This window comes from Lissotriton helveticus, chromosome 10 (assembly GCF_964261635.1).
Source record: "Lissotriton helveticus chromosome 10, aLisHel1.1, whole genome shotgun sequence".
NCBI classification, from domain to species: Eukaryota; Metazoa; Chordata; class Amphibia; order Caudata; family Salamandridae; genus Lissotriton; species Lissotriton helveticus.
In genome coordinates, this window is record NC_136071.1 from 199,352,047 (window position 1) to 199,376,907 (window position 24,861).

The 24,861-nt window shown below is 43.3% G+C and overlaps 1 protein-coding gene across 3 annotated transcripts in view; it reads left to right on the forward strand.

Moving 5' to 3' along the window:
• The window catches only part of VWA3A (von Willebrand factor A domain containing 3A), a 528,715-nt gene that overhangs the window by 314,418 nt on the left and 189,436 nt on the right, over window positions 1-24,861 (forward strand). For all 3 annotated transcript variants that reach the window (XM_078665117.1, XM_078665116.1, XM_078665118.1), the window contains 2 exons: window positions 15,772-15,924; window positions 19,848-19,956. In XM_078665117.1, the coding sequence (XP_078521243.1) occupies window positions 15,772-15,924; window positions 19,848-19,956 (262 nt within the window). The remainder of the gene's footprint in view (window positions 1-15,771; window positions 15,925-19,847; window positions 19,957-24,861) is intronic.

Below are 24,861 nucleotides of genomic sequence, written 5' to 3' on the forward strand. Positions count from 1 at the left end.
ATCTCCTTTCCATCATGGACCATTTATCATGACATATGTCCAATCTCTTATTAGTTTCTTCTTGAATGCTGTGATTTCTCCCAAGAGAATATCAAACCTGGACTTGTGTATGTTTGATAGGAGTCAGCGGGCCCTTCTTAACTCTTTTAACAGATGATACATTCACATTAGGGTTTTTTAAAAGTATTTTGAGCTGAAAAAGAAACAATAGCTTTCAGTATATTTAAAAAAATGTAAATCCTGTTTATCATATTTTGACTCATAAAACATTTAAACTTTAGAATGAATTATACCGTTTTCAAGAAAATCTTTCAATTTGGAAGGCAATAAAGCTTGGGAGGGGTTTTATTCTGCTTCTCCTTCCCACATTGTGTATTTAAAGCTCTATAAGGGTGAACACTATAGGCCTTATTATCAGTGGGTTGGGTTATTCCGACCTCTGAGCAAACCCCTGTTTATCCATGGTTTGGAATTACGATTTTTGCTGTATTTAAACACATCCGAGTTATGCAGTATTTACCGTATCAAGCGGATTTTGGTGCGTTATACACTAAAATCTGCATGTTATTCGCAACAAACTGGTAATAGGTGTTACTTCTTGAACCCAATAAATAACATACCCTGTGGTATCATTATTTGTCCAGTGCAATAAAGAACACCTAAACTCGTAATGAGGCCTATGAGTTATGAGTTGGATAACGCAGTCACTTGACACTATTCTCCCAGCAAAAAAATCACGGACTAAAAGATCCAGAACATCAGCCCCCTGGTACACTATGGAACTTAGGGAGATCAAACGCAAGTGCAAGAGGCTGGAGAGAAAATGGCGTTTGGGCTACACAGATCTGGACAAAGCCACTTATAAGAAATCCATTGGGGACTACAAGCTAGCGATTAAGAAAGCTCAATCCCAGCACTACACACAACGGATTAAGGACGCTAGGTCCAATTCGAAGGAAATATATAGGATAATAAAAAGTCTCACTGTCCTTCCCCAGCCTCCCGTAAACAGCGACGACTTACAAGTCCGCTGTAATGAGATGGCAGATTATTTTTTTAATAAAATAGACTGTATTTACTCTTCCTTTCCAGCCATTCAATCAAAGAATTTAATAGCTGTCCCTAGCCACCCCAAATATGATGTGATAGATAATAAATCACCAGTGCTGGAGAACTTTCCTCTGCTACAGTTGGACCTATTGTCCACTCTTATGACCCAGGTAAAATTGGGTTCCCCCGGCGACCCGGCCCCACCTCGCTTCTTAAGAACTGTTAGTGAGACTATCCTTCCGGTTATGCTGAAGGTACTCAATGCCTCAATTTCCACCAATATAGTCCCCTCTAAGTGGAAAGAAGCTAGGGTGAAAGCACTTGTTAAGAAGCCTAATATGAGCACCAACAACTTCAGTAACTATCGCCCAATCTCTTTGCTCCCCTGGGCCAGTAAGTTACTGGAAAAATATATCAACAGCCTTCTGACCACTTTCTTGGAGGATAACAATCTCCTTGATCCCTCGCAGACTGGCTTTCGCCCCAAGCATGGGACGGAGTCGGCTCTGTTGGCGGTCTTGGAGGAAACAAGAGGCATCTTGGATCGGGGAGGATCGGTGGCAGTCATCCTCCTCGATCTAAGTGCCGCCTTTGATACTGTAAGTCATACAATCTTGTTGCAGCGCCTCCGGGAGATTGGGATACAAGGAGGAGCGCTGGAATGGATCCGTTCATTTCTATCCAGCAGAAAATTCCAGGTCTTTGAGGGAGCAACTATCTCTACTAGTAGGCCCTTGGACTGTGGAGTCCCACAGGGATCTTCATTAAGCCCAACGTTATTTAACGTATACATGAGACCGCTGGCTGGGGTCGTCCGTCCGTATGGCATTAAGATCGTGACCTACGCGGACGACACCCAGCTGGTGGTTTCTCTTACGCGGGCCGGAGACCCTGTGGGCACGGCAGACCTGATGGGATGCCTGAGCGAGGTCAACAGGTGGATGACCCTGTCTTGTCTCAAACTTAATGGGGACAAGACAGAGGTCATGATGTTGGGACATCTAGCTCCACCTACAAGTGACCAGATCTGGCCAGCCTGCCTAGGCACCCCCCCAGCCCCCAAGGATGTTATCAAGAGCCTGGGTGTCTGGCTGGACAAGTCTCTGACATTCGACCACCAGGCTATCGTGCTATCTGCAACATGTTTTGGCCTCATTAGAACGTTGAATAAGATCCTTCCGTTGTTACCCTTTGAGGCAAGACAAATTGTGGTCCAAGGACTAATCCTCTCGAGGTTGGATTTTGGAAATGCGCTCTATCTTGGAGCTCCAGATTCTACATTAAAAAAGCTACAAGTAATTCAAAACTGTGCGGCTCGGACATTGCTTCAAATCCCTCGGAGGACCTCTGTAAAAGCTGGACTGACAAGACTACACTGGCTTCCGGTGAAGGACAGGATCAGTTTCAAATCTCTCTGTCTTGCCCACCAATCTTTTTGGGAAACCGGCCCATTAATCAGTCGCCCTTTAATTACTCCCTACTTACCCAGCAGACAGCTAAGGTCCACTAACGCTCTACTTGCTGTTGTGCCAAAGATCAAACGGTCCAGATCAGGTGGTCGGTCCTTTTCTCTAAATGCAGCCAAGTTGTGGAACAGCTTGCCTTTTTATTTAAGGTCCAACTCTGACCTTACCTCTTTCAGGAAGCAACTGAAGACTTTTTTGTTCAATAAATAGTGTGTTTTTTTTTCTTTCTGAACTTAAGTTCCACTGAGATTATTTGTTAGCAATTAGCGCTAGGACGCCCCCGGGCAACTATCTGCGCTTTAGAAAACCCATTTTCATTTCATTCATATTTAGCTTTTGGTGGACTGGGTTACTCCATAACAACGAGACAGATATCCTGTCAGCCCTATTACAAGATCATTATATTCTGAAGCACTTGCAATAAGGTAGGCATGATATCCGTTATGTTGTGACCGAGTAACCCGTCCACCAAGCTCTAAGTCAGGCCCTAAGATTCCCAGAGCCAAGACTTCATGGCAAATAGGCTACCTGGAAATAGTGAGGAAATGTAATGACCATTGAAATTTAGGCAACTCCTATTTTTCTTATTCCAAAGCCAATAAGCGGTTGAAAACTTGCCAAAAAGTTTTCTTGGGTGCCAGCAACACATGAATCAAAAGTAAAGAGAATCAATGCTTAGATTAAGATATACTTCATTCTTATCAGAATTAAAAATGTCATTGAAAAAATCAAAACAGTTGATTCTGTAGAAAGAAAAGCAGTATCAATTTATATCCAAAATTAAAATTCTAAAACTGCCACAAGAGGGCATAGTTGCACCGTTATCGAAGTTGTCGGTCTTGCAGCACAGAAAATGTTCATATTTAGTAAAAAAAAAAAAAAAGAAGGAGCTGTAAGAGTCGCTAAAAGAAAAACACACAAGCATTAGCAAAGTGAACAGGCCAGGCTTATATTTTGCGTTCTGACTGCTGACTTTCTGACACCTCAGACCCTTCCCACAGCTTTGCTAACTAGCTGCCATCCTGATACAAAACGTGTTTTATTATACAACTATAATGAAACGGTTTCTCCATGCACCTACATCAGGGGGTGTTGTGTGAACTAAGAGGCAATGACTATATTGCGGTTTACAGTTCCTTCATACACATCTATTTCTTTTGTCACGAATGTGTGTTCCCACAGCAGCCACAGACAAGGGGTGTCTACATTGTATGGTCACATTCAAAGCGAAAAAAACATTCTTAACAGGTAGGTGACTGAACCAGATGAATTGCTTCCGCTTAAATCACTACCATTGCACTCTGTAAATTAGCACATTTCCAACAGGCCTGTGTGTTTCTCTTACCTCTGCCTGTTTTTGTAGAAATGAGCGGCTGCTCCTCAACTAAAACGGAGGAGCGTCTCCCCACTGCTTTAGAAAACTAAAATGATAATAACTAATGTTATTATCATTTTAGTTTTCCTTCCTGCCCAGGTGCACGGCAGAGCGGGTGAGGCGAGCTGGCCAGTCAGGGGGCAAGGGAGGAGTGTAAAGCACATTCTAAAGTGAGCATGACGATCAAACGGGGCCGGTCAAACCTTCATGCGCACTTTGCCTGTCCTCAGCCTGAGGAGGTACATACAAAGCCTCCAAGCCCCTGTCTGAGCACCGAACCACGGCGCTCAGACCAATCACAATGGTGTTTAAGGCAGTGTTGTGATTGGACAGGGGATTCTGGGAGGCTGGGAGCTTCCTGTTGTGACGAGGAGGAAACAGGGCAGAGGCGGCAGCACCCGGCGGCACCCATGTCAATCTGTTTATTTTCATTTTTTATTCCCCCTCCGCTTACCCCACACCCCACCTCCCAAACATTGTAGTGGCCACTACTGTTTGAAACTGTTTGAAATACTGTAATAATGAAGCGATCGGTTATAGTGTGATGAGCGACTTGGCTGCTTGGGCCTATTTCACTATAATGTCACTCACCATGTAATAAGTCCTGCTGCTGCTATTCGAAGCACTGAAAATCAAGAGTAACACTCGACGGAGGGCTGGAGCATCACAGGTAAACACTTTGGGGCCTAATCTCAAAGGTACAAGTGGTCATATAGGTAAGTTTACAACTGAACCTACCTCTGTTTTGTCAGCCAGGACTTCCCAGAGGTGGGTGGGCGGGGAGGGAGCCCATTTGCAGGGCAGAGATGTCCGTCACGAGTGTGGAGGTCTCCGTAGCCGTACATTCCACTCATACAGAGGGGAGTGGATATTTCACGGCGTTGTTTGCCTCGGAAGGTCGTTGGCGTCTATGACGACTTATGTTTGCCGGCACTGACAAACTCCGCTCCTAGCCCTTTCCACCCTGGAAAGTATCGATGATTTACTCCAGCATGGGGGAGTAGGAGTACCTCACCTTACAGTGTGGAAAGCAGGGCACAAGTACAAAGAAAAGTATTGCGGGAACTCACCAAGTTAGGCAGAATGTGTGTGACATCACAGTGCATGGCATTACTGCATGTGGCATCACAGGAAGTGACATGCATGTTCAGTTGGTTGATCATGAGTACACTAGAATATACTCTTCTATGTTCATGACGAGCCCAGCTCGTCATGAAACACAGTGGAGCTGTGCTCACGACAAGCTGGGCTCGTCATAACGGCTGCGGCCCACCCACTGCCGATTGATTTCCCGCCTGTGTGGGAGAATTATTCAGTGGGCGGGGTCGTGCACAGCCCCACTGTGACTCATGATGAGCTGGGCTCGTCACGAGCACCGCTGCGCTGCGGCCCCCCTCTTTACCCCAGCGCCGTGGGGAAATTACCCCCGCGGCGAAGGGGTAAGAGATTTAACATGTATTATGGTGATCAGTACTTAAGCCTATGGCATACTAAACTTGGTACAAACAACAATGCAGTTAACACATTGCAATAAAAAGGCTAGAAACTGCAATTGTAAGCCATAAAATGTAATTATCTACCCGAAATAGCACCATTGTATACACCAACAATTACAAACACTCTGATCATTATAAGAAAAAATGTAAGTTGCACACTGTATTTGATATTCTGAGCATGTGTTGTCTCCTGGGTATGCATGAGACCTGACGCAGCCATGTTGTGTTGGAGGATGGACCACATGGCAGGTGTGAGCAGGACAGAGAAATGGGACTGCAGGAGAAACGTAAGCAGGGAGCTCTGTTTTATTTGGGTGGCTCCTGGGATATCATCTGTAAGCTGTGGTACATAACATGTAGGCTACATATATTAGAAGGTTGTAAACATGTTGGTAGTAGAAGGACAGATGACATCATACTGGCCTGGTTATTTATTCCTTAGAAACACTTCAGGGGCACTCTGCGAATATCCATCAAGCTGGAACCCACAAATATTAATATTCCAAAGAGATGAAGTGAGTTTGGCTGCTGAAAGAGGAGCATGTTGCCTTTAGGGAAAATTAGATCAAGTTCCATGGAATAATTTGTGGTCCCTGGTACAAAGAATAATAAAAATAGATTGGAGATATCATCATCATAGCACATAACCACATCCTGAGAGAGTTGCAGGTAGAAGGGTTTTCATATAGGTACTGGGACGAAGGAGTGAGAATCATAGTGCTGATGATTACCAGTAAGTAATCAAACCATTAAACCCTCATCCTCATCCTCGTCCCATTCCTTACTCAATGAGGATACATGTAAGTGGCATTCCTTCGTCACGATCCTCCAAGACACTGGCAACCACTGCACCAAGACACTGGCAAGCATATGACAGTAAACAAACACTCAGTGCCATTTGTCTGTAAACTTGTGCAAGTTATACACATTCAAAATTACTCTTACGAATTTATTTGAATGACTTATTAGGATGGTAATCTATGAAAGTAACCAATACTGGGGAACCAAAGTTACAGGTAAGTAACTTGTTTTCTTTCTGCAGCTGTTAGTTTAAATGTTACGTGAATGACATACATTAAGACATAACCTGAGCAGCAAAGTCCTTAAGTACACAAAGGACTTATTTACAAGCCCATTGCACCGCCGGTGCATCACTTTTCTTTGATGCACCGGCGGCACAGTGTGCCTGCCCATATTTCAAGGCCACTTAAAGCCACCCTACATGCTTTTCATGGCCTTGTAAATTTGCCCCCTTTTGCGCATTTCTTTGCATTAAAGGGGCGTTCCATGAGTGTTGCTGTGTGTGTTCCCACGCAACATCCATGAACCCTGGTGCATTCCCTTTATTTCTCCCCGATTTTCCCTTTTTATATGTGCTGCATTCTGCAGTACACATAGAAAGAGGAAAACACCTCTTGCAATTGTTTTTGTGCAGGAAGGTTTCCCTTCCTGCACAAAAACAATCACCCCTACAACGCAGACACTCTTGTACCATGGCATAGGGGGTCCTGCATTGGCGCATGGCAGGCTATAGTGTGCCTGCACAGGGTAAAAGGACAGAAATGCACCATATCTTGTAGATAGGTCAAAGTCCTGCCCGTTTCTTTTGATGCACAGCAGCACAGCAGTAGGACTTTCTGCCAAAATATTGTAAATGAGGCCCACAGTTCCTTGAGCTTTAACCCCACACCCTACACTGCTGTTAGCAACAGTAATAACAGAAAATATGAAGAATATTTCCACATATAATAATGAAGTGGGCGATAAATAAGCAAAATCATCTTTAGCCAGTATTTCTAGCCTTTATCTATTCATACTTGTGTTATGTTCTGTATTAGAGATAATGCATTCCTTCCCTAGTTGCCATGACACCTGTTGCTCAGCCTCTCTGTGTGATGTCACAGAATGTTTATGTATGCCTGAGGGATCAGTTAGATAGAGCAGGCTGAGCAGCAGGAGGCTGCTCTTGGTGGGGTATTGATATGGCATTTTCGTGACATCTGTAACCTGTAACAGAGACCATTATCTTCTAATAAAGTCCATCATAAAACCAACGTGACTTGCCTATCATTCTTTGATTGGAACAATGGCAACAATTGGAGAACTTACCAACGCATGAAGAGACCAAGTCTACATGAAACAAAGTACAAAAAGGATAACAAGGAGGATAAAGTCTACAAGCAACAAAGAGGAAGAAAAAAATTATTTAAGACAAAAAAAACGCACTGAAGCCCCAACAGTGTCTTTTCTAACAGACAGCCTGCAGTCTACTCAATTTGTGAGGGGCCTTTTGGACTTTCAAATGTATGCTGATTCCGTATCGTGGTTCTGGTACCAACAAGGTTGAAATTGGGTTATACTGCGTTATACAGCTTTGTGGTGAGTGAGCCTGCAGTCAACTGAAAAGTAAGGGCATTGGAACTGCTTATGTTTACAGATTAATGCTAATTGATGATCCTAGCAGTTTGGGAGTGAACCGGCAGCATGTGCAGACAGGCAGTCATCTTAAATTTTGCTGCGGTACAATTGGGCGGGAGTGGAGACCGTGGGACTTGTGAGACACTAAATTATCATTTTGATAGTGTACATGTGACATGCTGTCATTTGAATTATATTTGAAAACAACAAGGGGACCCAATTAAGTCGAAGGGGACCTTGGGGGTAATGCTATTCAAACAACAGTGGTCCCTTAAGGGAAAATTACGAAATGAATAAATATAGACTCAGTCGTAGCTATATTGTTCGGACTTGTCCAGCCGGACAGAGGTCTAGTATTTACTTGTGGTTAAATATAAGAAATGTTACACAACAATTCACAAAGTGGGGCACAAGCCTGCACCCTACTTAACACATGTGCAACAGACATATAGTGACAAAACTGGAACAAAAGAGCTTGTACGCAAAAAGTATGAGGTTTGAAGTACCAGTAGTTGCACAATGTCATGGCACCTCAGAACATAACAAACACCTTTACATTAGTAATACACATTAGTTTTTGAGCTTGCATAGGGTGTTATGAGAAGTCGACGGCGTTTCGATACGTTATCTTGATACACGGATATTATGCCTAACAATTCTAGCCTCAGATGCCTAGCGGGGAGAGAGGGGAGAAAGGCAGTGGGCGAGGGGATTAGGAGTAGTGACAAACAATGATAAAACACATTTCTACGAAACACATTGGTGCTACGATTCACTTCATGCACAGTCGGTGCATTATTGTGTTTCAATTGGCAAGGACACAGTTTCTAAGAGTGGCGTCAAAATTATTGCCAAGGCTCAAGACGGTGATCTAAAATTGTGATGTCAACTTGGAGAAACAATACATAGTATGGTGACAGCTTTGAGCAACTATGCATGCTGTGGTTGTAAGTTCATAATTCTCAGTAGATTGCAGATTTAACCATTTAACTTCCGGTATTCGGCGCAAAATGTGTTTTATCATTGTTTGTCACTACTCCTAATCCCCTCGCCCACTGCCTTTCTCCCCTCTCTCCCCGCTAGGCATCTGAGGCTACAATTGTTAGGCATAATATCTATGTCCTGATGATGATCCGTGTATCAAGATAAGGGATCGAAACGCTGTCGACTTCTCATAACACCTTATACAAGCTCAAAAACTAATGTGTACTACTAATGTAAAAGTGTTTGTTATGTTCTGAGGTGCCATGACATTGTGCAACTACTGGTACTTCAAACCTCATGCTTTTTGCCTACAAGCCCTTTGCCTACAAGCCCTTTTATTCCAGTTTTGTCACTATATGTCTGTTGCACATGTGTTAAGTAGGGTGCAGGCTTGTGCCCCACTTTGTGAATTGTTGTTTAACATTTCTTATATTTAACCACAAGTAAATACTAGACCTCTGTCCGGCTGGACAAGTCCGAACAATATAGCTACGACTGAGTCTATATTTATTCATTTCGTAATTTTCCCTTAAGGGACCACTGTTGTTTGAATATGCTGTCATTTGAGGCTTGGAGGTGCGTGCCTCAAAACCCTGCCAAAACGCTGGATAAGTGGGTGCAACTCAGAACGGTAAACAAGCGCCTTCTTACATGCGAAGAGGTCCACGCTGCACTGAGGCTGCATTCTTTTAAATCGGCTCACGTTCAGAGTCTCTTTGCAGAGTGTGTGCAACATTGGCTAGTAATGCATGCATTCTTTAAATTGTACTGCGCGCAAAATGTGTGCGCAGACTGACCTTGTGATCTTCCTTGGCCAAAGCTTTCTCTTTGTGACACTTCATCTGCAAGGCCAGCTTGATCAGATTGCAGTGTTGAGCGAGGGCAGCTGTGACATATTCCTTTGGCACATGGAACTAGGAATACTTTTGGCTCATCATTGCAGCCAAGAGGTTGGATGTGCTGATTGGAAGGTGCATGATCACGCTGCTCATGCTGGTGTGAGAGCACGACGCTGGAGGATTACTAAGTGTTTCATACTGGATATCCGCACCGATCTGGGAACTGTGAACATTCAAGTTAGATTCGTCTATTTTGGCCTCACTCAGAGCAAGAAACGGAATGGAACGATTTTATTTCATATCTGGAGCCAGAGTGCGATGTTGATGTGTTCTGGTGAGATATCACTCACCGGTGTGGAGGACTTGACTTTTTTGTGCAGGAACTGTTGTTGTAATTGTGAATGTCAAGTGTATTTTATTAATGCATTCAAGAATATTTTGGAACTATGGCATGTCACTATTCTATACTGATGAGGTGAATATTGTAATAATAAGAAGGTACTTTATTTTGGGATGAGTGGTTTGACACTTATGAATTGTCCTTGGTCCTTCAAGGTATGCGGGAGAGGGTGTGTATGCTGCTGCAGTTAATAGTGATGAATGTATTGCCATTTATTTTAAGTTAATGTAGTGTCCTGTGGTTTTAGGTACGTGTGAGAGTAGAGAGATACCCTTTGCCTACTGCCTGAGTGTTTGAGTGAAGGTTGAAAGAGACCCACTTTCTGAATTGATGAATGTTTTGAAATGTATCTTCAGTTAATGTAGAGTCCTGTGATTCAGGGACAAGCAAGGGTTGAAATATACCCTTTGCCTACTGCTTGAGTTTTTAATTGAGGGTTGTAAAAAACCCATGTTCTGAGGTTATGAAAGGATGAGCAAGGGCTGTAGTTTACCTCTGCCTACTATTTTTGTGCAGTTGAAAAAGACCCTTTTACATGTTCACAAGATCCCATAAGTTGGGATGAGTGTGGGTTGAGAGACACACTTTACCATTTTATGTAGTGTCCTGTGTAAGGATGAGCAAGGGGTGAGAGCTACGCTCTGCCTACTGTTGTTATGCTTTTGAAAAAGACCCTTTTAAATGTTCACAAGATCCCATAAGTTGGGATGAGTGTGGGTTGAGAGACACACTTTACCATTTTATGTAGTGTCCTGTGTAAGGATGAGCAAGGCGTGAGAGCTACGCTCTGCCTACTGTTGTTATGCTTTTGAAAAAGACCCTTTTAAATGTTTACAAGATGCCCTATGTTGGGATTAGTGAGGGTTGGAAGATACCTGTTGCTTACTTTTCGGACTATGGTCAAAAGACACCCATTATGTATGTTTACTATTTCTAAGGAGGGCTACTCCTGGTGGGGAAATGATATGGCATTTACATGACATCTGTAACCTGTATCAGAGACTATTATCTCCTAATAAAGTCCATCATAAAACCAACGTGACCTGCCTACAGAGGCTCATTCTCTACAATACTTCAACCAGCAAATATAAATGTAAAGCACTTTTAAATGTGCTCTAGAGCTTTGGTAATGATCCATGGTTACTAATTAAGGTAAACAAAGACAGAAATGTTACAAGAGAACACATACCACTTTGTTTACAGTCTTATTTAGTATTATGTGCAGGAAGTGCAGACTTTTAAAACAACACCGAACCTCCCCCCCCCCCACTCTGACTGCTCTTTTTTCAGTATCCCTGACCCTAATGGTACCCACTAGTTCTCCACTCTAAGCGCTTTTATATTTTGCTAAGTAAGGAGCAGCACACGCTTAATAATTATGGTACCTGGTTGGGGGGGGGATGCAGACAAGGCTGATGAGATGGGACACCAACAAGATTTGTGTCTACAGAGCAAGCTAGGGCAGTCCTTTAAAAACAGCTCCAAAACACTACAAACTCCCCTTCAGTTTGCCAGATTTTTAGAACACACTCTAGTCCAAAGCGAACCAAAAGTAGCCCAATATTGCTTCTCTAAAGGAGAGACTTCGACACCCTCATTCAGGCATTAAATGCAGGCATTAAATGAAGATTGTTGCTGGATCATCTTACAGAGGTGGTGGTACGAAGAATGTCTCTAGTGAGTTCTTGCAGTAGCCTTGTCAAGTTTCCCTGGTCCATGTGTGGTGCTGCTCCAGTCCAGGTTTTTCTTTGGATCCTTGGACTTGTAGTCTTGTTTATTCCATTATAAAATAGCACTACAAGTCCCAGAATTCAAAGACAAAACCTGGACTGGACCCAGCACATCAGCATAGACTAGCACATTGGCAGCTATGGCAGTGAGGGCCAGACAATTGAGCAGTACTAAATAGCATACCAAGGATGCCATGATGCATGCCAGGGAAATTGCACTTGGACTGGATAGTACAATACAGCAATTATCAAGTATCAAAGGGCATTCAGGGCTTTGTGTTCTGGTGCCACTGTACATGCTGCACCAATTGCAGGTACGCCCAATGAAGTACCCCCTTTCTTATCCACATTGCCTAATCACGATCAGGTGGGCAACAGGCTGTCACTCATTCCAGGAAATTCTACTTCACCTTCACTTTTAAAACTTGCAAAACGTGTGTAACAGTACTGCTTGGTGCGTTTAGAAGCACCAGTTATGGCACATGGATTGGCTTTTGGAGAAATGCCTGCCTATCAAGATTTTCATTTAGCCTTGAGCCAGACTCCCAATTGTTTTAATCTCAGTGAGGCATTTTACCTCAATTTGTATTTCACACAAACTGAATAAACGTGAATGTAATTTAACAAACTGATGGATGACTAGCCCAATGGGTTAAACCAGCAACACTTTCATGCATAACAAATCATGGGTTCCTTTGCCAACAAAGTAGAGGAGTTTAAAATGGGTCGTAGCGATATGCTATTGCTCTGTGTGAACGGTTTATCATTAACCTGAGAATTGTGCTTATAAGCTTCTGCAAATGCAGGTAAATAACGGAGGCGGGTTAGTGTGAAAACGTGCATGACAAAGCGGCTCTTTTAACTGTTTCAGTCACACTTCATAGAGGGCGGTTCTGTGCTGACTGAGAAAGTTACCAACTAAACCTTCTAGCTCAATACCCTGAAAATAGTAGAAAGTAATTTAAAAAATATTCCAGTGTTTGGCAACCTGCACAAATCAACGTTTCCTTTTGGGCACAAGTCCTAAAAAAATTATTTTTTAAATGAAGCGGGTGACTAACCAAGATAGGCAGTATGCAAGTGTCATCATGGCGCATGACATTGCATGTGGCGTCACAGGAAGTTTCTTTTGCATATGTCGCCCTAAGTGGGAAAGTTATGCTCAGACGTGGGTCTCATGCTCACTACACCACTGGATTCAAGCTAGCCTGGCTGATGAAGGGTGATGCCCTGAAACCGGTCCCAGGATGCCTGTTTCCGGTCCAGGGAGGACCTGGCTTGGCAGTTCGGGCTGGACTGTTCCCATAAGGAACAGGGGCAAGACAGATTTGCATATGGCTGAGTCCAAACTGGGGTGGTGTGGTGAGCAAAAGAATAATGGATTAAACCCAGATCCTTGTGACTGGGGGTGAATGTTTTCATTGTCCAGCATTCCGTCCAACAATTGTTTCTTTTGCATATGTCGCCCTAAGTGGGAAGGGTATGCCCAGACATGGGTCCCGTGCTCACTACCCCCACTGGTTTCAAGCTAGCCTGGCTGATAAAAGTTGATGCCCTTTTACCGGTCCCAGGATGCTTGTTTCCGGTCCTGGGAGGACCTGGCTTGGCAGTTCGGGCTGGACTGTTCCCATAAGGAACAGGGTCAAGAATGATTTGTATATGGCTGAGTCCAAACTGGGGTAGTGTGGTGAACAAAAGAATGATGGATTAAACCCAGATCCTTGTGACTGGGGGTGAATATTTGTATTGTCCAGCATTACGCCCATTGATTGTTTCTTTTGCATATCACAGGAAGTGACATCACAATCCATGACCTCACAAGAAGTGACATCAAATCTTTCTAGCTCAATACCCTGAAAATAGCACAAAGTCATATAAAAAAATTCCAATATTTGGCAACTTGCACAAATCAACGTTTCCTCTCGTGGGCAAAAAGAAGTGGGGTGACTAACCTAGTTAGGTAGTATGCAAGTGTCATCATGGAGCGTGACGTCGCATGTGGCATCACGGAAAGTGTCATCACTACGCATGACCTCACAGGAAGTGACATCAGATCTTAAGACCTCACATATGTTTAGCAGGTCTTTCATGAGTACATTTGAGCGCATTGCAATCAGTAGACGGCATCTACCCGTGTCTACCCTCGACTCGAGCCCTGGTGGAAAGAGAAATGGATCACCCTCATTGGGATCCTGTACCATTTGAGTGGAACTCTCTACCATGGAGAACTCCGCACAGTGAGATTGGGAATCCATTTGTATTGGTAGAAAGATGCGACAGGCACAGCTTTCTAGGTGGACCAATCAGAATGTAAATTCCCAAAAGTCGTAAATCTATATGTGTACGTAGATGTTAACACTGCAAGTGCAGGTTTTCAGCTTTTTGAATCGGGCCCTTTATGTTTGGCAACTTTGTCACATGGAAATGTGTGAAATGATATGATGCTTCCATGCATACTGCTAGCAAATATTAGTTGCAAACTGTGACTGCGGACTGTATGCCAGATTATGCACACAAAAAAAGCCACAGAAACATTTTCATACCCTGGCATCCTATATGTGCTGCTGGTATTGTTGTGGTGGACTGTAAGATTCAGAACAGCTGAAAGAGATCCACAGTTTAAGCAGCTCACACCCTGCACGTGTTACATTGTGATTGCCTTTATTTCTCTGAAATGTATAGTAAATGTAAAGACACTTGTTTTACTGTGTCAGTTTTTATAAATCCATTTAAAGCCACTTGAGAAGAATTCTGAGATGGCTCTAAGGGATCTGAGAAATAAAAGTATCTGTGAAATCTGTCATTGATACTCTAATGAACTGAACTACCAATTACATGTGGGAAGATGGGGCGAGGTGTTCACTACATTCTGGTAATGCCATTATCCAGGGGTGAGAAATTTTACAGGTGAAGGTGAAGGTGAAGTAACCACACGCTTTTCCAAGTTTTTTACTTTTAAATGTGGTGTAACATACGGAATCTGTATTTAGATCACCAAGGGACAGGTGTAGAAAATGTTTTTACAGTGACAAATACTCATAATCAGAGTTTGTGGCTGCACGACAGTTTTTCCAAATGTACTAAACCAATTTTAGGAGTCATTTAAATTTTGTAGATCCCTAAAATTGGTTTAGAAAATGGTTAACAAATTGTTGTTTCGAAGGAACTTGTTTTAGGCACCCCTTCCAAATAGTAATTCTTGGGCAAGATGTACGACCCGTTTTTGCATGCGCCCTTATAAAATTAAACGAAAACGTTTAATTTTTAATTTTTTTAAATGCATCCCATTTTTCTTTAAGGAAAACGGGCTGCATTTTAAAAAAAAAGCTACTTTATTAAAAAGCAGTCCCAGACATGGTGGTCTGCTGAGCCCAGCAGGCCACCATCCCTGGAAGGGCTGGCATTCATAATGGGCTCGCAAATTGTGAGAGGCTCATTAATATTAATGAGCCTCGCAATTTGCAACCCCATTGTGAATCGCAAAACATTGTAAACACACTGTTGTACATTTCATTTAGCGCTTCCCAATTTGCGACTCGCAATGTGTCGCAAATTGTAAGCCGCTAAATGAAAGGGTCGTACATCTGGCCCTTAGTGCATATGTATCAATGAACTGAAATACCTCAACTCAGAATTCCGATCCCTGCACAAATGTCTGTTTGTGCAGGAATTGGAAATAACTCCTCCCCCCAATTTGTAATCAGGACCTAAGCAAATTATTGTTATCATCACATAATTGTTACTTAAAAAAATGATAGAAGTAAGCAAACATTAGCATTTAATTCTACTATCTTATTTCCTTATATTACAATGTGACATGTCTAGGAGGCACCTTAAGAAATTTACATTTTTAAATACGTTTTAAGGTTATGTGCAGTTTCTTGTATATATTTTCGGTATTTATATTAACATATTAGCATGTTCAACGTTAGGTTACTGTATTTTAGAAAAGGTTCAAATGTAATTCATTGGTATATAAATATTTCATAGGATTTTTTTTCTATCCTTAAAAGTGGTTAAAGAAGTACGGATTAAAGAAACTGAAATTGGAATTGTCCATCCTGATGTTTGGACCGGATTGCACACATCAGAAAAAAATGGTGCAGTCTTTGCACAAGAAAGTGTCTGCTAAGTATTGCACCATCTTCCCAAGTGTTGAAGTCAATGTAAGTAAGACGTACCCACCTGTGCTGAGGCTATTATGTCAGTAGCGAAAGTCCAAATGCGATATATTGAGAATAAGAATTTGTTTTAGTTTAAACACTCTGCTTTCTTTATGCAGCAGTAGATTTCAATTCTCTATATTGGAGAAATAAGCAGGTTTTACTTCTGATCCCCTCCAAGATGTTTTTTGCATTTTCGATGATTGTAAATAAAACCACACTCTGCCAGTACATTTGAGCCTGGTGAACTCGGAGACAAGGAAACATTCCTGAGAAAATGTACACCCTGGAGTGGTGTGAGGAAACCTTAGGGGGCCTCCCTGCAAGGGAAGGTGTGGGGACCCCTGGCAATACCTATACACACGAGCTGACAAGCTGAGGGGACCTCCCTTTATGTATAGAAGACTGGGGGCCACTCGCACTGCGGGGGCTGCAGATGTATCCGTTTAGCCTCTTCCCTCATGCAAGTGTGAACATGAATCCAGGTTGGTGCACATACATCGCAAATGGCGTGAGCAAAAGAATTAAAGCATTTACGCATTCCGGATTTGGGAATCACTTCCAATCACAATCTAATGCTCGTAGTTCTGATTGTCTCAACATTGAATAAGCTCAAAATAGTGAAATGTCACAGAAATTAGGAAGAGAAGACATGAAAATAACACTTAATGAGTATTAGTCCAATCAGTTGTTGTTTCAGTTGATCTTAATCGTTTTTTTTAGTTCTCTATCCATTAGATCTTTTATAGATTCATAAGTGAATTATTTCCTGAGGATAACAAACAAGTGATGAGTGGGTTGCTTGAATTATTCTCAGCCAATGGTAATTACTCCAGGCTACAATCCAGTCCATCAGTTTTTGACCATCAATCAATCAATCAGTAGATTTGTTGAGCTCTTCTTGTCACCCACGACGGTATCCAGGCGCTGGCAGGATCTAGTTGATTAGCCGAATAGCCAGGTCTTCAGTGACTCTTGGAACGCTGGAAGAGATGGGGAGGTTTGTAGACGAAAGGGTAGCTCCTTTCATGTCTTCACTGCTAGGTACGCGGGGGACGCGGAGCTGAGGTGTCTGGTTGGCTGATGGAAGTTCAGGCAGTGGTTTAAATAGGTGGACCTGCATTTGTGTAGGGCTTTGTATGCATGGGTTAGGAGCTTGAACTGCCATATTTTCTGTACAGGGAGCCTGAGGTAGAGAGTGATGTGCGTTCATCTAGGGAGATCCAGAACGAGTCTTTCTGTGGTGTTCTGTATGGTCTGCAGTCATTGGAGGAGGTGAGCTGCGATCCCTGAGTAGAGAGCATTGCCATAGACCAGTCGGCCGGAGATGAGAGCCTGGGTGATGGTGCATCTTGAGCTTTGGGGTAGTCATTTGATTATCTTACGAAGCATGCGGTGGAGGAAGAGGCAGGAGGATGAGACGGAGTTGACTTGAGTCGGCATGGTTAGCTCGTCGTCCAGAATGATGCCTAGGTTCCTAGCATGGTCAGTGGGGGGTAGGAGTAGGACCAAGCTCTGAGGGCCACCAGGATTCGTCCCAAGGGGAGCTTTTATTTATGAAAATTAGTACCTCTGTCTTGTCCGTGTTGAGCTTTAGGCAGTTGTCCTTCATCCTTGCCCATTTTCCCACCTTAGGCAGGAACCAGCCATATGAAAATCAGTTCTGGCCCATTTCCAATAGGAATAGCTCAACCTGAACTGCCAGGCCGCTTTTTTTATGGAACGGTAACACCAGCTACCCCAGACTGGGGTGTGGCCTGTTTGGTCCTCGTCAGTAGTGTGTAGCTTGAATCCTATGGCATTATTTCCTGTCATCGTGCTGGGTATTCTTTGTAAATTAATCACCTAGCAGTTTTAATTCTGACATTTTCTATAGCCCATTCATGTTTTTCGGGCTTCTTCAGTTCTAGGAAAAGAATGCATAAGACTGACGTTAGGCCCCTAAAAGCAATATTGAGAGTCTAGAACTGGGTGATTGTCAAATATATGAAAATTCTCATGTAGAAAGGGGGCGGATCTCATCTGAATCTATGAAAGATACCCTTAATGAGGAACTTTAGTTACAGGCAAGTGCATTTACAATCTAACCCTTCACACAGTTACATGTTTCAAATATAGTGCAAAGTGGTAATTATCTGAGAAGTTGGAACAGTGAGACCTCAAAGGACACAATCTTCAACGCAATCTATTCCACTCTATTCAGTTTTGAGGCCAGTGTTGATAAGGCAGGCATTTGGCAAAAGCACACAGACATATGTTCAAGAAATGACAAGACAAGGAGATACCAACACCTGGACAGAGAGACATGGGTACAATCTTGGCCACTGACATAGCAACTGATACAGGCAGAGAGATAAGGACACTGGGAAAAGGAGCCTTTGGGACAGGGAGACACCGACCACATGACACAGAAAGGGCAGCGAAACAGAGGAAAGTGAGCACCACACCTAGATAGGAAGATACAGGAACAGGGAAATACAGACAGAAGGGCAGAGATAAACTTAGAAAAAAACTGTGACCCCAAAAATGGGGACCCAAAGACTCTGAAACAGAAGAAAAACAGATGACACTGAAAAATGGTTGTGAACCACTATAACATTGACACCATCACAGATTGGGCCTTAAAGATCATTGTGAATCGACCTCCTCACACTTCTCCAGCCCCCTTGACAACCTAGTGTCATTCCAAGGTATTTCATGCTTTAAAGTTCAAGATCCAAAACACTAAGAGAACAACAAAGAAAAAGCTGTATACTAACACCTTCTACGATACTCGTTTCGAACAATGGATGCTAGTCTGGCATCTAAAGATGTTGGAATATCCCCCCTACTCTCTCCATCTTGGGAGCACCCCACAATGACCCTTCTTCTCTTCAATGTCTATCTAGAACTCCTCAGGACAGATGCTTCGGATACTCAGTGCTAGTGAGCTAGTAGCCTGGTTTTCCAGTCATCCTGACTTATATTTCTTAAAAAATTAAAAATAAGATCTCTACTTTGTGTGATTAAACGCAAGAACTTACTGTCACTTGAAATGTTCAAGATGGTGTCTCTACCACTCATCCGATATTACAGTCTCGTAGGCACTGGCTTTAAATGGGATTTGGGTGGTAGGGCGGCACAATTCGTACAACTGTCTGCCTTTTGGGAGTGATTGGAGTTGCTTGGGTCCTCACCAACCTATTGGCATTGGTGCTATCCAATCCTTATCAGCGGAAAACACTCATCTGTCACTACCTGGACATCACTCGATTTGGGCTTTATCTCCACCTGAAAGGTAACAACTCATAATCACTTTCCTGCTCACAAGAATGCATCAGTTTGTGGTTTCAGGTGGTTGTGGTTTCAGGTGACGATGATGCCCATAGTCTCACACTTTGTAACAATTAGGTAGTGAGACTCACAAAGTCCAAAACACATTTTTTAAGGCATCTCCCTAACTTTGGATATCACCAAAGGTATAGCTTACACAGTTTTAAATTTAAATTGAAGTGGATTTTCTCAAATCTATATGCTGCATTGATTACACACATGCAAGTACAATGCCCTCTGTGCAATCAAAAATCCAAAAGCATGAAAATGAATCTTCATTTGCTGATTAAACTTGCAGAAATAAAGAAGCCTAAGTAGCACAAAACTCAAGGACATATGTGTGTTCTACCTTATGCAGAACTGTCAATGTCATCTCCTGGTGGAATAAATATCCGTAATTCATTCATTTAAACAATGAACTTGTTAAAAAATCTGTTTGAGAAAGCCAGTTTAGAAATGCAATATCTAAAACAGCGCACCATGTGTTTTGTCACATTTTCAATTACCTGGTAAGAGATGACATTTAAAATACTTTTTATATTATTTTGTAAACCATGTAATATTCAGGATTCAGTATCTAATTTCATGTGTGTTTCTCATGCCCAATCATGCAGGGTGTTGTGAAACATCTGCAGTTTCAACCTAAAGAACTGGAAGAGTACATTGAGCAGGTGGAGAAGGTGTTACGAAGGTATTTACAACGGATGCAATGGCTTTTGTCAGGTATGTTTCCTATTCAATCTGCAGGTTGACTTGGTTGAGTATTTCTTTGGCATTCCCGCAGATGTACCTTCCTGTGCCAACCACTGTATTATAGGGCTGGCAGGGTTAGATGGGGAATTTTAGAATTCATCCGAGACGATTTAGATTATTATTTATTTTTAAATGCGATTGTGCTAATATCAAAATTGTGAATGTACACCCTTCCACAATATTATATTGTTGTATACACATCTGTTCACACTCTTTGACTCATACTGAGATACTACACCTTACCTATTCCTTCTGCCTATGAAAGAGGTGTTAAACAATATTTTGTTTGGTTCGCTCTGCATCAAATATTGAACAGCTGTCTATGCCGCTATGCAAACTGAAATATGTTATGCTATGTTAAGTTATGTTATGGTATGCTATGTTGTATTATGTTATATTAAGTTATTGTTTTGCCATTGTTCATGTTTTTATATGAGCAATGGCAATGAAAATAAATCTAAGAGTACAATATTTCATTGCATGCATTTGCTAATCTTTAACAGTTTATCCAGTATTAGGGGTGTCTTTCATAGATTCACATGCCTGAATCATTCCCCGTCACGGAATGGGAGTCCCCGGTACATAAATAAAGTAATGTCCGATAGACATATAGATAAATAGGCCTAAAGGCCTCACATTAGTAACCTATCTCTGGCCTTTTGTAGAAAGAGCCAATCAGCTGTCACCTCCCTCTAGATCCCTCCTGGAAGGAGCCTCAGTCCCTCAGATTTTCTACCGCACATTGTGCTAAGGGAGTCTCCTCTGAGCTCTGCTCAGATTTTTCTTCACAACCGGTTTCCAGTGTTCTTGGATATCTTGTCCTGTTTCTTCTGTGACTGTTGATACCATCATGGCTGGCACACCAAAAAAGGGTCTTTTTACATCCTGTGGTTCATGTGGAAAGAAAAGGCTACATGTTGATGACCAGCATAAAGGCTGCCTATGTTGCTTGTATCCGGACTTTTCCTCTAAAGACTGCAAGGTATGTCGTACCTTTTCCACTAAAACCCTCAAAGACCATGAAGGATGCCTTTTAATTTGGCTCCAGAGGCTGAAAGACAGGGACCACCTTGAATCTTCTGAGGAAAGTGAAGGTTCTTTAGTCTCTTCAAGATCTTCTCTAAAGAGATCAAGGGTGGCTTCTCCTAGCCCTACGGCTCCTCCTCAAAAGAAGACATCAAAGAAGTCTTCAGAGGTTCTCGCTAAGGCAACTTCTGTGAAGGTTTCCTCTCAGGAAGTTCACACCTTTAAAAAGCCTGTTTTGACACCGTCGATGACGGCATCGTCAACGACATCTTCATCGTCGAGAAAAGCTGTGTCTACTGCTTCACATGTATCTAAGTCGATGACGACTGTTTCTACATCGACGGCATCGTCGTCATTATCCTCGTCGACGTCTACGACCCCATCGTCGATGGCAGGAAAGACTTCACCATCGACGAAAACATCATCGACGAAGGGCTCGTCGACGAAGGCACCGTTGACGAAGATACCGTCGACGAAGACATCGTCGACGACAGGGATGTCTCCAACGTCGACGGCGGCCCCGTTGACGATGACTTCACCTTCTACGACACCCGTCGACCGTGCCGTCGACGGCCTCGTCGACGATGATGGATTCTGGCCTTCAAACCACATGTGTACGCCTAAGAATCATGAAAAAGGCACTCACGCCGGCTTTGACATCGCCAAGCAGAGTTCAACCACTGACTCCAGCATGTCTTCTTCAAGAGGAGGACTCAGATTAAGGGGACATGTTTCAGACGGCTACAAGTCCTTCGGAACTTAATGTAAAATGCCAAAGTTCAGATGAAGATGAGGATCAGGAGGAGGAATGTCATCCGCCATCTCAACCTATTATTTGCCTTCCAGCCTCTTTAGTTACTGACTTAAGGTACCTCATTCAAGACTACAAGCAGAGGTTTCCAGAGTCTCCTGCTCCACCACCTACCACAGTATCTCCTTCACCAAGACCACGATCTCCACCTTTAAATATTTAGCCTGAGCGGTTTGATCTGCCACATTCTCCGACTTCTGATGAGGAAGAGGAAGAACAGCAGGAAGAGGGAGAACTGCAAGATGCCCAATCTATGCATGATGACTGGGATGACTGTCATTCCCTCTCCCACGTCTCCAGTGCCTGCGCCCGCAGATTCTCCACCAGGCGTCATTGGAGGGGTCCATAAAGTAGTTGAGAGAGCCGCTCAATGTTTTAAAATAGCAATGGTCTCTCAAGAACAAGACTGTTTCTTGTATGATTTTAAAGAACCTCTCGAAAAAGCAGTGAGATCAATACCCATTATTGATTATTTATGAACTCAGGGTGTTAAAGTCATGCAGAACCCTTCCTCTGTACCTCCGGTGGTACCTCGATAGGATAAAAAGTATAGAGCTCCTGATACTGCTTGTTTAATAGGACACCCCAAACCGGACTCAGTGGTGACACAGGCGGCACAAAAGAATTCCAGAAATCCTTCTGCCCCGTTATCGGCACCTCCGGATAAGGAAGGCAGGAGGTTAGACAACATTGGGAAGCGGTTTTCCACAATGTCTCCAATGACGGGGAAGGCAGCCAATTCCTTAGGGCTCTTGGGATGCTACAATTGACAATTATGGGCGGATATAGCCCCATATCTATCGGAATTACGAGATACATCCAAAGAGGAGGTAAAGAAAATGTTACTAGAGGGTGAAACCTCGGCATCAGAAATAATAGACCTTGCGATGGATATCACTACAACTGGTTTCCGACAGCTGGCTGGAGCAGCAGTTTTGCGACGGCAAGGGTTGCTAAGAGCAACCTCCTTTTGTCCCGAGGTGCAAACGAAAATATTGGATATGCCCTATGATGGCCAATTGCTCTTCGGCTCCAAAATTGATGAAGCGCCACAGAATATAAAGAAGGACACGGACACCGCTAGGGCTCTGGGTACTCTCCAGTACAAGAACCAGTCCTTTCGTGGGTCAAGAGGAAGAGGACAGTCCTTTTACAGAGGAAACTATCAATACAGGTCTTCATACTCTTCAGGTCGACCCCAATATCAGCAACGCCAGCAACATGGACAACAATCTTCTTATGGCAAGTCGTCCTTTTGTGGTAAAGGACAGCGGATAAACAATGGGCGTAGACCATGACATGTCTCTTCAGCCAATCCCAGATTCGTTTCCCTCATCAAAAATTGGAGGAAGGATTTCCCATTTCTTAACAAATTGGAGAAAGATTACCACAGACCGTTGGGTCCTTCAATTGATTCAATTCGGCCATTCTCTGGAATTCACGCATATTCCACCCCAAACTCCTCCCCGCCCAATGAATCACAAAAAATCTACGGCTGCTTCTCCGAGAAGTCTCTCTTATGCTCCAGAAAGGGGCAATAGAAAAGGTACCTCCGTCTCAACGAGGAAGGCGATTTTACTCTCGCTTCTTTCTAATTCGGTAAAAAGAGAAGAAGTGAAGACCAATTTTGGACCTCAGGGCCCTCAACAAATTCCTGAAGTAGCAGTCATTTCGCATGGTGACGATCCAGGAGGTCTTACAACTGCTGGAAGAGGAAGATTTCATGACGTCCCTGGACCTTCAGGACGCTTACTTCCATATCCCGATTCACAGAAATCACAAAAAATATTTAAGGTTTGCAGTGGCATGCAGACATTTTCAATTTTGCGTCCCGCCCTTCGGGCTCAAGTCTGCACCTCGTTGCTGCATATCTCAGGCAGCGCCATCATCAAGTCTTTCCGTATCTGGACGACTGGCTGATCAAGGCTCCTTCTTTGGAAGGCGTGTCCAGGTCTTCCAACGCTTGTCTGCAACTTTTCAATCATTTAGGACTCACACTCAATCGGGAGAAATCAGTCCTTCAACCTTCTCAGCGCATCAATTTCCTAGGTGCAACTCTCGACACACGACTAAAGAAAACCTTCCCATCTCAAGAGAGAAAGAACAGGCTTTTGACACTGGCTATGCTTGTGACTTCAAAGAAGACCTTAACAGTCCGACTTCTCAAATCCCTACTAGGAATGATGTTGTTATGTATTCTCTTGATACCTCACTGCAGGCTACACATGCGCCCCCTCCAGGAGGCATTCGCAAAACAATGGGTCCAATGCACAGGGTCTTTCGACGATCGCATAAAGGTCACTCCTCAAATGGTCAAGGCTCTTCAATGGTGGATATCGGTTCGAAACCTTTCTCAAGGCTTACACTTCCTGGTTCCGGCTACACCACATGTCATCACGACAGACGCCTCCTTGGAAGGTTGGGGAGCTTTCCTCCAAGAGCTACAGATAAGCGGGAAGTGGTCCCACTTAGACAAGGGGCTCCATATCAATCTCCTGGAACTACGGGTAGTCTTCCTCACCCTGCAAGCTTTCCTTCCAAGAATCAAAAATTCCCTAGTGCTCGTCCGTACAGACAACACTACGACGATGCACTACCTCAACAAACAAGGAGGGACTCGCTCAATGACACTTTCTCACGAGTCGCAGAAAATTTGGAACTGGGTAATCAGACACAATATATCTCTTCGGGCGGAGTATATTCCAGGCATGGACAATGTGCTAGCCGATTTACTAAGCAGACAGAGAACAACGTCTCACGAGTGGGAACTGGATCAAGGAATCCTCAATCAAATTTTTTGAGATGGGGTACTCTCCAGATCGACCTGTTCGCCACAAGGTCCAACACCAAATGCCCACACTTCGCAAGTTGGCATCCCCAGAAAGGGTCCCTAGGGAATGCATTTTCGATCGCATGGTGCAACATCTTTGCTTACGCCTTTCCACTATTTCCAATGACTCCCAGGGTCCTCAGAAAGCTGAAGGCGGAGCCTTGTACTCTCATTCTGGAGGCCCCAACTTGGCCACACCAACATTGGT